The 12,440-nt window shown below is 37.4% G+C and overlaps 1 protein-coding gene across 1 annotated transcript in view; it reads right to left on the bottom strand.

The window, feature by feature from the left end:
• Positions 1 to 12,440, bottom strand: part of MUC6 (mucin 6, oligomeric mucus/gel-forming) — a 72,812-nt gene that overhangs the window by 31,749 nt on the left and 28,623 nt on the right. The window contains exons 14-23 of the mRNA XM_088145099.1: positions 10,262 to 10,353; positions 7,955 to 8,087; positions 7,162 to 7,411; positions 6,913 to 6,965; positions 6,718 to 6,827; positions 4,873 to 5,024; positions 4,464 to 4,605; positions 2,994 to 3,104; positions 1,809 to 1,994; positions 696 to 935 (exon numbers count right to left, since the gene is read on the bottom strand). Coding sequence (XP_088001225.1) covers positions 696 to 935; positions 1,809 to 1,994; positions 2,994 to 3,104; positions 4,464 to 4,605; positions 4,873 to 5,024; positions 6,718 to 6,827; positions 6,913 to 6,965; positions 7,162 to 7,411; positions 7,955 to 8,087; positions 10,262 to 10,353 — 1,469 coding nt within the window. The remainder of the gene's footprint in view (positions 1 to 695; positions 936 to 1,808; positions 1,995 to 2,993; positions 3,105 to 4,463; positions 4,606 to 4,872; positions 5,025 to 6,717; positions 6,828 to 6,912; positions 6,966 to 7,161; positions 7,412 to 7,954; positions 8,088 to 10,261; positions 10,354 to 12,440) is intronic.

The following is a 12,440-nucleotide window of genomic DNA, read 5'->3' as shown; positions in this document are numbered from 1 at the left end:
TTCTGCTCTCTCTGTGGGGTTTGTATATTTTAAAATCTATTTTTTAAAATGTGTGATAAGGTTTTTGTTCTAATAATAATTTTTAAAAACTTTTAATACTTGTTTTTATTCATTTGTTATTTTCATTGTTGTATGCTGCCCAGAGTTGCTTTGTGTGAGATGGGCGGCTATATAAATATAAATGTAATGTATAAATAAATAAATAAATAAAATCTGTATGATTTTTTAAAGACAATTTTCTTTGTTACGTGTTTCTATCATAAAATAACGATCAGATTGCCTATTTTTGCCTCTGCTGCCATTAATAATCAATTACTTTCTTATTTAGGAATCTAATCTTATAATATTTTTATACATAAAAGTTAACCATTGAAGTGAGAAAGTATTCAGGAAAAAACCATACATTTCCCTTTACAGGTGTATATATAAACATTTTAATTCTGAAAATATTATGGTCTTAGTGCTGAGCGCTGAGCAGTATCTTAAGGAATCATATACCAATGGAATAAAATTTATTAACCAAATTTTAAAAGCTTGCTAATTTTAAATGAGTGTTGGAAGTATTTGTTGGAATTCAAAGTAAAGAAAGCAGAAGCAGGATTCTGAAAGCCTTTGTAAGAAAAATGGATGCTAATTATGTTAATACTGTACAGTAGCATAGGATATATTAAAGAGGTGTCTATGTAGGCATTTACCTTACTGTGACAGGGGGCAAATACTTGACTGTTGATAACAGAACATTGTTTCTCAGCCCACGCTTTGCGATAGGGGTTCTTGCTACATGGATCAGCTACAAAGAACACATCTCCACAGAGAGGATTCTCTTTCCAGGAATTGACAAACTCAAATTCGTTGGATGCTGTGTATCTACTCCGTGTTTCAAAATCATCTTTTATGTTTCCATTGTAATTACCGCATAAACCACAAAGATGGTCCTAGAGTAAAATAGAATAAAATCAGCTGTGAAAACTGCACTGACTCATGAGAAGCATGTCTTTTCTTACATGCAAAAGAGACACTGGTAATTTCATGTTGTGTAGATAATAGCCAGTGGTAGCGGCAGTGAAGACAAGAGAAACTGGCTAACCTCCCTTTTAGTCACCCATTTATTTGTTTAAAATTATCTTCCCAGTTGCTTCCCTTCACAGAGAAAAGATATAGAAACCTGCATCTTTCTCCTCTCACAAAGAAAAGCAATTGAGGGTAGATCTGAGCAGAGAAAACATGCCTATGTATTTGGTGTGCCTTTAAAAGTATATCCTAGAAAATAAACGGTAGAACTCAAGATTCTATCACATTGCACTATGCTGTGGATTTGTTAAGTACAAACCAAGCCACAGTAGCATTGATCATAATACTAAGCCAAAAACTATGATTTGAAAACCACCAGATAGATTCACACATTATGCTAGGCCAAAGCAAAAAAAAAAAAAAAAAGCTTTAACATGGTGTGCAAAACCAGCAATTGCATCTGCCTGATTTCTGCTTTCAGCTTATGATATCTAGAAGATCATATCATGATACTCTGATTACTTATTCAATTGTATACATATGCCACCAGAAATTCATTTTCTGAGAGAGTTAAAGAAGAGTACAAAACTTCAGGAACTGATTAGCTGCATAATGAAAGGACACCCAATTGTTATTTAATGTTTTATTGTTGCTTTTTACTGTCAAGCAGGTGAGAATGTATACCTCGGATGTCCAAATGACAAGGTTTGGTTTTAATGCATGAAGCTGGGGAATATCTGTTACTCTCCCCCGGAAAATAAGCCTGAAAAATTTATGACGAATCTATTTCCCATTACCTTTGTTTCTCTGAAAAGCTTGATGAATAAATTCATGTTCCTGTTCCAGATCAGAGTCATATTATATTTGCCAGGGATTGTGATCTGAATAATCAAGTGGAGCGTATTCTCTTCTATGAAGAAATGTGTCCGAGGATTGCTACCATAAACAGTAAATGTTCTATCTGCCAAGATGATTGTCAGGTTCTGCCAAGAAATGACATGGAAATGAAAAACAACAACGACAACAGTGTCAGGTCTAAGTATAAGATACAGAGCACAATAAAATAATAAAGCAGTGTAACTGCTAGCAATGGCAGGAAATTGGGAGCAAACCTAAACCAGATTTGCAGGCTTTCAATATCTGAATCACTATAACTGAGAAGCATAGTCAGGCTTTCTGAAGGAGAAAGTTGCAAAACCTGTGTCTTATTGGTGAAATTTCAAGTCGGAGGGGTGGAATAAAGCAGAACCAAATCCTTCAGTGGGTGGGCAGAAGAATCATAAGCTTCTATGGATGGTCAAGAACACTTAAAGCAGCACTTTGAACAGCTCTCAGAACCGTATTAGACACAAAGCACAAAGTGGAACGATATGATTTCTCTAGGTTAAAATGTAAAACTCCTTTTGTACTGTATAAAACATTTAAACGCTTCTCAACATCCCCAGCCCAAGAGAGAATACTCTGCAATAAACCAAGTTGAATATGCCTGGACGTGAGGAGAGGATCACCTCTCGATCACAGAGTGCAGAATAATCAGATTCAATCTCAGGGACCTTCAGTAAAAAAGAATTAAAGAGGAGGTGGAAAGAAAAGGTTGCTGCCATAGAGTAGACTGTATTGGTAGATGGACAAATAATCTGACTTGCTATAAGGCAGCTCTTTCTACGTGTCAAATATATCACAGTGGACAGATCTGATTGGTCTAGAAAAAGAGGGCACCTGGCAACCAACCCAAGATTTGAAGAAGTACTTCTCATCACAACTGGTCATTCAGGGATGAGTGGGGTTCAAGTCACTGGCACTTGTAGATCGATTCTTTCAAGTTGAGGGCAACCTCATTTAAAATACACTGCTGATTAATCCTCTATCAGCTTCCCTCCTAACAAATAGTTCTTCTCTCTTATCTCTCTTAAGTCTCAGCTCGTTCACCCACCACACAAATCTCTTTCTTGCGCATAATAGCAACTATAGAATGTTCTTACCCCAAGATAGATCTTGATTGCTCTGGAACATGTGACCCCAGTATTTCCACAGACAACATTTTCAGTCACTATTTTAAATGTATGGGGGGATTTAGCCATGTCACAACCATCCTAGGAAGGAATGCACAGCCAGATAATAATTAGATTATTCACGGTAGCAAAACATATGCAATGAATTAATAGACCCTCTTAGGCTTTTGGAATCCTAGACACAAACAGACTGAAGGATATTTGGTCTACCCATGATATTAATCAAGCTTTGCACTGGGGTTTTTTTTATATAAGGTTCAGGTTAGGTAACCACATCTCCTAGCATATGTCTCTGTCTATAGGGCTGTCAGAGGACGCTCCTGTTTTTGAAGGCATTCTCTGAAGGGTTGATTCATTCAGATCCAACTTAAAGATAAGGAAATATGAGAAACTACTGGAAGACTGAAGTTGCCTTATTTTCAAGCCTGCTTGGGCAAAATGTTTTCTGCTACTCTAAGATCCATTTTTATCTAATTAAATGATAGCAATCGTGTCTAAATACACAGATATCAATTATCACTGTGGGTAGATCTCATTCATTCTCCCTTTTTTCTGAAGGTATTTCCAGTTTTCCTTTAATGATGTATAAGGTCACCTCCTTAATGCTCAACATAATTTTAATCTCTTTTCTTTTTCTCCCTATATATAAAGCACTCCCTATATATAAAAATATCAGGATCTGATGTGTGGACTACTGGAAGGGGAATTAAAGTGGAAAGGAGATACTGGCAGAGTGCTCTTTGAATTTCATTACAACTCCTGTCTACATCATTTTTTAATGTAGGAATGACACTTTACAATAAAAATGCAATGTGTCTTGTACAGTGAAAGCTATACAAAAATGTTAGGTGATGAAAGGGTTGCTTCTATAGGTTAGCTTTTCTGTGAAAATGCATCTACCTTGATACTGTTTTTTTATTGGCAGGAAAAACTCTTGTTGGCAAATCCAGAAGTGGGAATCAGATAGCTAATAATATAAAGTTGGGGTACATTACATTTTTTCAGTGCGAAGGTCTACACTAAAAAATTGGTTAAGGTCAGGACATAGGTTGGATTAAGGACAACAACAAAATGTGATTTCATTAAATTCTATTTTATTTTGAATTAATTAAATATAACTAGGCTCCTCACCATGTACTTAATAATTTTTCCTGTCCGTCATGTGAACAGTTACAATTCTGTGGCCATTTTTGGAGGCACTGTATCCACGGAGTCACATTAGCTCTGGAGCCACAGGCTGTGGCATCCTGATATAAAGGCTCCCTCTAACCCTACTTTAAAAGGATGGGCCTAAGTATTTCAGAATGTTTTTTTCCCTCAATACTCACTCCAGACCACAGGCCTCCATTTAAAATGTTCTATTAATTTGAGCATGTTCAATTACCATCTTTTCAAGGACATTATCCACAGGTATGCAAGGTATAATAAAAGTGAAAATACCATGGCTAATATGTATTCACAGTTGCCATCAAATGCAAAGTGCTGTCCGTCAAAAGAAGTGATGTGACCTTCCCCATAAAGACTACATGTTGAAGAGCACCTGGAATTCTGAACACACTTCCATTTTCCTCTTGTGCAGGTACTGATGAGACATAAAGTACTTGTTAGAAAGATTTCAGATGGATAAAAAGTTTGCATGTTGCTTTGTAAAAACAATTTCCTTGAGGCCTTCGTACGATATTAATTTTATTTTCTAAGGTTACATATTCAATTAGCGATGCTTCACTAGCTGGAGCGTAATGAACTGTATAGAAGCTGAGATGTGACATTTTCTAGGCATATGAACCGTTAACTGAACTCTTGCAGAATTTGGCCAAGGATGCAAATGAACGGAACAAGAACGTCTTACCATGTACTGCATTCAGTGTTAATATTTTCTCCTTTTGCGTATGAAATGCCACCATATTCACAAGGACACTCCTCAGGAGGCACGCATGTACCATCTAGCTTCTCATATAGTCCAGATGCACAAACACATCCTGATTCACACTTGGTAGGGATCTGGAAAAGATCAGACATATAGAACAGCATATGGAAAACTGAGGGTACCCATAGCAGGGATACACCTAGCTTTACTGAACTATTGAGTGTTTTTTTAGACACACTGAGTACAGTCAGCTTCTTCATGATTGCTTTAAGCTATTATATGATAACTATAAATAGCATTATTATAAACATGTGGTGGGTTGGTGAACTCTCAGAAATCCAATAACAAGATTGATGCTAGATTTTATGAAATTAAAAAGTAAACAGTTTTCCAAATGTTGCTTTAATTAAGATTTTTAGAAGGACTTGTTCATCTTTTTCAGTCTTTCCCAATTTTAAAGCTGTGGATCAAGTCAACAGTCCTCATAAAGTTTGTCAAATACAAATATTGCTTGATACTACAGTGTCACTGGGGCAATTAATTATCAGTGAAAATAAGTGATATTCTTTATACATTACCCCAGCTGCATAAGAGATGGTGATTTATGAAAACCATTCATGGGTCAGGGAGAATGTACATGATACTATACAGTAGATGAACATATGATCCCACTTCTCCTCATCTTTCCCATAGAAAAGAACAGGTCCAGAAGTGTATGCATAACAATTCCTTGACAATGGCTCTTTCATACAGTTGGGCCATTGGGCTATATTCTTTTATGAATCTTACATTCCACATCATTGCGATACCATATAAAGAGCATCTATGTCCATATGCTTTGATCAGTTTGCTACTTATTCCTTATTTATCTTATTCCTTAGATTTCTATTCTGCCTTTTGCAAGAGCTCAAGCCAACATATATACTGCTTCCTCTTCCCATTTCCTCCCTCCACAACCCCGTGAGGTAGGTGGGCTGGAGAGGGAGTGACTGGCCCAAAGTCACCCAGTGAGCTTCTGTGGCTGAGGGTGGACTTGAACCTGGATCTCTCCAGTGCCAATCCAACATTTTAACCATTATACCAGATGGTTGCTTTGGAATTGTGAAGATTAATAGATCTCAGGCACAAGACTAAAAGAAGGGTACATACTGAGACTGGGGGAATGAGGTATACAGTGCAATTCTGCTTATTTGTGTGACACACTGAATTTAGTAGGCCTTGCTCCCAGCAAAAGGGGTCTAGAATTGCAGCCCCCAAATTCACATGAGCTATACAGACAGGCTGTAGTGGCTCTCATGCTGTAGATCTGCTTTCTGTTCTGCTGCAGGATGGGAAGGGGGCAGAACATTGCTCATTTCTTTTGCTTGTGAGGGCAAGAGTTATAGTCTCCTGAGGTGAAATAGCTCCTATCTGCCCTAGACCCATTGATATTAATCAACTGCAGGAGGGTTTTTGTCTCTTTCATTTAGGGAAACATGAGTATCACATCACCCATAAGGAACCAACTAGACTGGAGGCTCGACTTCAGTCCCAAAGCGGTGGTAGCTGAAGTGACATTCCTGCTGTCTCCTGTGATTATTTAGGTTCTTGGGAAATGTTGCTGCTATTATTCTGTACTTATGATCATTTTGTTTTGCACAGTGGAACATAGTGTGAGGTTCAGAAGTTCGTTATCAACATTCCAAGAATATACATTTCATTTCATGGGTTGAGCTTTGGTGTGGCCTGTAAAGATGTAACGTTTCATGAGGACATTTCATCACAGAACTACTGCAATCTCTCGCATGCTTTTGATAGCCCTTAAGCATTAGAAATGTATTGACTCACACAGTTGGTTCCAGTGGCCAGCATTTGACACGTTGGTGCACAAGCAGCCCCATATTTGCTTCCTGAGTGGGCTGAACATGAAATGTACCTTTTAGGAGGCCTGCACATTTCTGCAAAGGGAAATAAGACAATGTCATATTTTTATAATATAGGGGAAGGGATACTCTGGAAAAGAAAGTTTAATGAGATGCATACCTGAGAAGCTCATTGGTCTGCCGATACAAGTCAGATTTCCATTAATGCAGTAGCTAGAAAAGAAAAGGCATATCAAAATACTCTTACAAAGTATTTAGATTCAAGAATTCTTACTCAAAGTCTAAGCCTGAATCATTTATGAGAAGCTATATAATTTCCTTCCTTCCTTCTACAGTAGTTTAGCATTCAACAACCATGTTTCAACTGATGTGGAAAAATGTTAACAGAAAGATGTCACCAGAGGCTTACCAGGTAGCTCCACCAATTACGGTTGATTGATCCGCCTGAATGACCTTTCTGCCTTTCAGGTAGCAAGGACATTGAGATTTCCGGACACACTCATTTTTGTGGTTCAGGTAGGTTCCTTTTGGGCAATTGCAGCCATCAATGGGAATATCAGTGGGGTGACATTCAAGTTCTCTGCTGGAGAGGGACAGGCATGTCCGGTCACAAGCTTCTGTATTGTAGCTGAATGTCTGATTTCCAGTACAAGAAATGGCTGCAGATATAAACAGTATAATTAGCTTTGGATGCTCAGAAACTTTCAATGACCCCATTTCTCTCTTACATAAGACATCAGTTGGAAATTCAGTGACACAAATATCTCTCTTTTACACCATGCTCAGATTGTTGTTTAATTGCATCTTACTAAATAATTCCCAGTTCTCTGGGTTTGCACAACCGGTGAAACCAACCACCTAATGTCTTAGCACCCTATGTGTACAAGCTCATTCATGATGTGAATCTAGCCAGACTCTTACTGTTCTTTCCCTAGTGAACTACTGAGCATGCAGGAGCTGGAAGTGAAGTTGGAGCATTTCAGAGGACTATTGAAGCCTGACAGTAATTTTCTCAAACTGCTCATGTGAGCATGATAATATGAGAACAACAAATATAAACCTTGATTATATGGGAAGAATTGCAAGATCCACTACTACTTAGACTACCTAGACTGGATCAGCTGTATTTAGCACTCGATATTTAAACCATATTAGTGAAGTAGGGAATTCTCATAGTTTAAAATAATATGGAGGCTACTTACTGCAATTGTCGACAGTACTGCGCCAATCCCCAAGAATTATTCCCTTTGAAGCACATTCACGGGCATAGGAACCCAGAACAGAACAAATATATGGAAAGGTTTCCTCATAGTTACATGCCTGATATCTACATCTCTGAAAACAAGTTGCACTTAGTCAGCAATGGATCAGAAATCTTGAATACTGGAACACAAGAACTAGTTCAGATACAGGTGTATAACACTGGAGTGTGCAGGTGTGACTTTTTTTGTTACTGCACAAAGAAAACTACTCTGAAGCAGTTCTCTGTCCTTACACAAGTCCCCATTTCACAGAGGAATACAGTACCCCCGTATTCCAATATAAAGAAGGTATTCAGAATATGAAAATGAAACTTTGTCTATGGGTTCTGATGGTATACTAAATGAAAGATTTCTTGATGTACTCCAAAATATTGATTTTCCTGTAATTTAGAAGGCACATTTTGGCATTTCAGTAATATGAACTGGCATTTTTTCCCACAGTCATTTTCTGAAAATACACAAATATTCAGAAATTTAAAATATTATTTTCTTCCATATTTCTCAGACTCAGTTTCCAAAAGGGCTAAACTCTTAGTTATAAAAATCCAGCAACGTATACCCACAGTTAAAAGATTGGTAGAATTGATAAAAGCAATAAAGTGTATTTGGAGGGCTTATTTGACTATTCATATAGTCATATTCATATAGACATATTCAATATAGACATATTCATCAAGAATATGAAAGTCTGGTTTAGTAACATTTGGTGGGAGCGCTGACAAAATGCTGAAGGTAAGACAAATCACCTACTTTGAACTGTATTTTTATTGGAATTTTACTGTTATAAGTCATATAGGCACAGTAAATGTCAAGTAGTTTCAGACAGAAATCATATATCAGTTCAGATGATCTATTTTAAGCATAAACTCATCATCCTGTGCAGTGTTTCCTGAAGTGGTCTAGCAAAACTTGGTTATTCTCCAGCCCAGACTACAAATTTGCCTTATTATCCTGATAAATTATTTCACAGCTCAGAATATGACATTCCAGATATGGAAAGAACAAGTCTTTAATGCTTCAATCCCAAACCCATTTATCTGGGAGCAAGCTAGTCGTCACTGGGATTCTCTTCGGACTAAACATACATGGATAATTAATTGACCTGGGGTGGGGGTGGACATTTTTCCTTAAGGACCAAGTCCCAGATACGGAAGATTGCTCAAAGGTCACCAGACAACCTCTCCAGAAAGGATTGTTAAAAGTGCAGGGAAATGTGAGCAAGCTCAGGGAAACTGTGGATCCTTGAGTTCTGTATATGTGTGCAGAGGGAGAGGGAGGTGAATGGACTGGTTTTTTTTTTTTACATTAAGCTTTGGGAAGCGCCCTAAAGCAAGGACTTTTATATTGTATCATTTAAGTTACTTTCATTCTGTCTCTCTGTTTTCTTAATTAGTTTATGATGAGACAAATGCCATCAGTAGGCATGCTCGCACACATGAGAAATGTTTTGTTAACCAAAGTTGCAACCAATATTATATATTAATTTAGCATATCTAGAGAAAAGGATGGTAAAAAAACATCCTCTAAGGATGTTAATAATTGCTGACCTGGATATAAAGAGAACAGAGCTGAAGTTCTGCTCATTGCTACATTTTTTTTTTTTTAAGAAGGGGAAAAGAGAAAAGATAAGAAATATTGTTTGGTTGAGTTGACTATCTTTTAAAAAAAAACTAGCTTGGCCTTTGGAGAAAAAGAGGCTATTTATCACTAAAATGGTTTTGAATTTTACAGAAGCCATAAATCAGTTTAAAGATGCTTTATAGTGAACATCCAGTGGAATAGAGGAGTCTGTTCTGTCTCCTGATGCTATTATGGAGTGGACTACCCAGTGTGGTTAATTTCTGCCTTTCTATGCTCTGTCTCTGCCTAATCTCTGGGTAACCTCAGGAACCTCAGCAAAATGTCTGCATCATAACATGCAGGAGAAGAAGTAGGTCTGCATGGCTTTTTGCAACTGGATTTCTTCCCATACATATCCTGACCCTTTTTCTTTGATGGAGTGGGATAGTTTCTGCATGTAAAAGAGTTATTGTTCCTGCTATTCCCTTGCTGTGCCTTCTTGTCTAATTCACCTTGCTTTCTTAGATCACACAAGCTCATAAAACAATGTGTGCTGAAATGGTGAAGATTAGTTAAAATAAATGTGCAAAAATATCAAATCCCAAATAACAGTTACTACTGAAACCTGTCATGCATTTCATCATCTAACGTCTAGCAGCTGTCTCCTGAGAATGCAAAAGTCCCTACCTTGAAAAATGGTTCTGGATTCACCGCAGAATGACATTTTTGAAATAGTGTATTCCTTTTTAAAACAGAGCAGTGGGTCTCTGCACATATTTCTAGAGGGGGGGAAAAAAAACAGGTATGAAGCAAGTTCAATGATACCAGAGTTAATCTTAAAATGAACATTTAAAACAACTTTGGAGACTACAGTCAAGCTAGATTTGTAGCTATTTTCTTGGCTGAATTTCTCACCACATATGACAGTGAAGGTTACACTTTCATTATGTTTTTCTTAAAGATCCTAGAAGTCTAGCCAATTTTAATCTATTCTTAATATGAATATAAATTATCCATTCCCCTAACTAATTTCCCCATTTATATAACTTGGACATTTTTACCCAGTTGTAAGCAACAATGTTGCCTCTTTTGTGGTTATCGCTGAGATCCAAAAACTTATGGTTTTTACAAGAAAGGCAATGTTTAAATAATATATTATAACTGCTGCTACATTGCTAGCTGTTCTAGTGCCTAATAATTTCCAATGCACTTTAAAAACAACCTATATTTCCCTCATAACTACTCATCATCTGCTGACTGGAAATGCATTTAGCATGGTGATGTTTATATGCTTGTGAGTTGGGAACTTACAGACAGCATCTCCAGGTAATAACTGCACAGACTGAGCTAGCCAAGGTCTGAGCTCTGAGAATGCCATCCAATCAGAGATCATGTTACTGAAACTATTCAGTATTCAAGTAAAATATTATAGAAAGCTCTTCTTCAACCAAAGTAATAATAACAGCAAAAGCCATGGTTATTATTGTGAAAAGAAAATTAATCTTCTCAGGCTGCAGTGAGTATGAAGGGATTATTGAAAGCAATGCCAACAATTATTACAGTAAATTTTTACATAGATAAACATGAAAATATATTAAGAAAAGTGAGAAGAAAAAATAAAAGAAAAAGTGCAAGAAACAATACAATTAGAGAAAGAAGAAGAAGAGAAGAAAAAGATAAAATTAAAGAAGCGGCTTCCGATCTTCTTTACAGCAGTTACAGATAAACTAATTATCCCTCCTCCCTCTTTAAAATTAGTTTAGAAAAATTCCTTCTATCCCACATTCAACCCTTTTTTCAATCAATAAATCCAGAAATCACCATTTCACTTCCTTCAATTTTCAGCAAAAAGTCCATAAAGGGTTTCCAGTCTTTTATAAAAGTACTTGTTTTATCCCTGACAAACAGGTCAGTTTTGCCATTTCAGCTGTCACCTTTACAATCCATTCCTCCATTGTGATGGAATGGAATTATGAAGGCCAGGCTCAGGGATATAAACAATTTCTTAGCTCGCCAGAGGAGCATGGGAGATACAAGAGGATGAGACTGGCACCTCCCTGAGGAATTCACACTGTTGTGGCTGGATGGCTTGGGAGCTGGAGTTTCAGTCTGGGAAGATTCTTGCTAGAGGTTGTAGCTAATAAACAAAGCTGAACTGAATTTGCATTGTCTCTTGGAGTTCCTTGGGCTAGGCCTGACATCAAGCCAGGGAGGGAGGGAGGGAGGAAGGTAGTTTGTGGATGAGGACTCTCATGTCACTGTCTTTTATACAGGAAAAAATCCAAGGTCCTCTGTGAGTTTTAATACTGTGTAAACATGTAAATATTGTACCATTGAACTTTGTGTGTGTGTGTGTGTGTGTGTGCCTTCAAGTAGGTATTGACTCCTGGCAACTGCCCAGATTAGTCCCTTCAGATTGCTTGGCAAGATTTTTGGAAGTGGTTCTTCCTAGGGTTAAGAGAGAGTGACTGTCCCAAGGTCACCCAGCTGGTTTTGTGCCTAAGGAGGAAGTAGAACGCACAGTGGTTCTAGTGGTTTCTAGCGGGTGCCTTAACCACTATACCACACTGCCTCTTGCTGAATATATATTGGAAAGTACTATTTACTGTCCTGTTTATTTCAGAAAAGAACAGAGACAACAGTATTGATGATAAAAAGTAAAAAATTACTGAAACATTATTCTCCTGCAGGAGGTGCAATCTTATGTTAAGGCAAGAATAGGAAAGCTGGATCTAGATTTTTGGATCTGTTAAGCAGAGCCATAAGATAACCATAACCATGAATTATAGCCGTTTCCCATGGGGGAGGGATGATTCAGATCAGGAAAGGACACAAGAGGAAAGGGCACTACATTGCTTCTCAAGCA

The sequence above is a fragment of the Python bivittatus genome, unplaced genomic scaffold (genome assembly GCF_059951505.1).
Source record: "Python bivittatus isolate LINGU-HERP-01145 unplaced genomic scaffold, Pbiv_v1 ctg000480_np1212, whole genome shotgun sequence".
NCBI classification, from domain to species: domain Eukaryota; kingdom Metazoa; phylum Chordata; class Lepidosauria; order Squamata; family Pythonidae; genus Python; species Python bivittatus.
The sequence above is the reverse complement of the archived record's forward strand: the minus strand, read 5'-3'. Positions and strand labels throughout refer to the sequence as shown.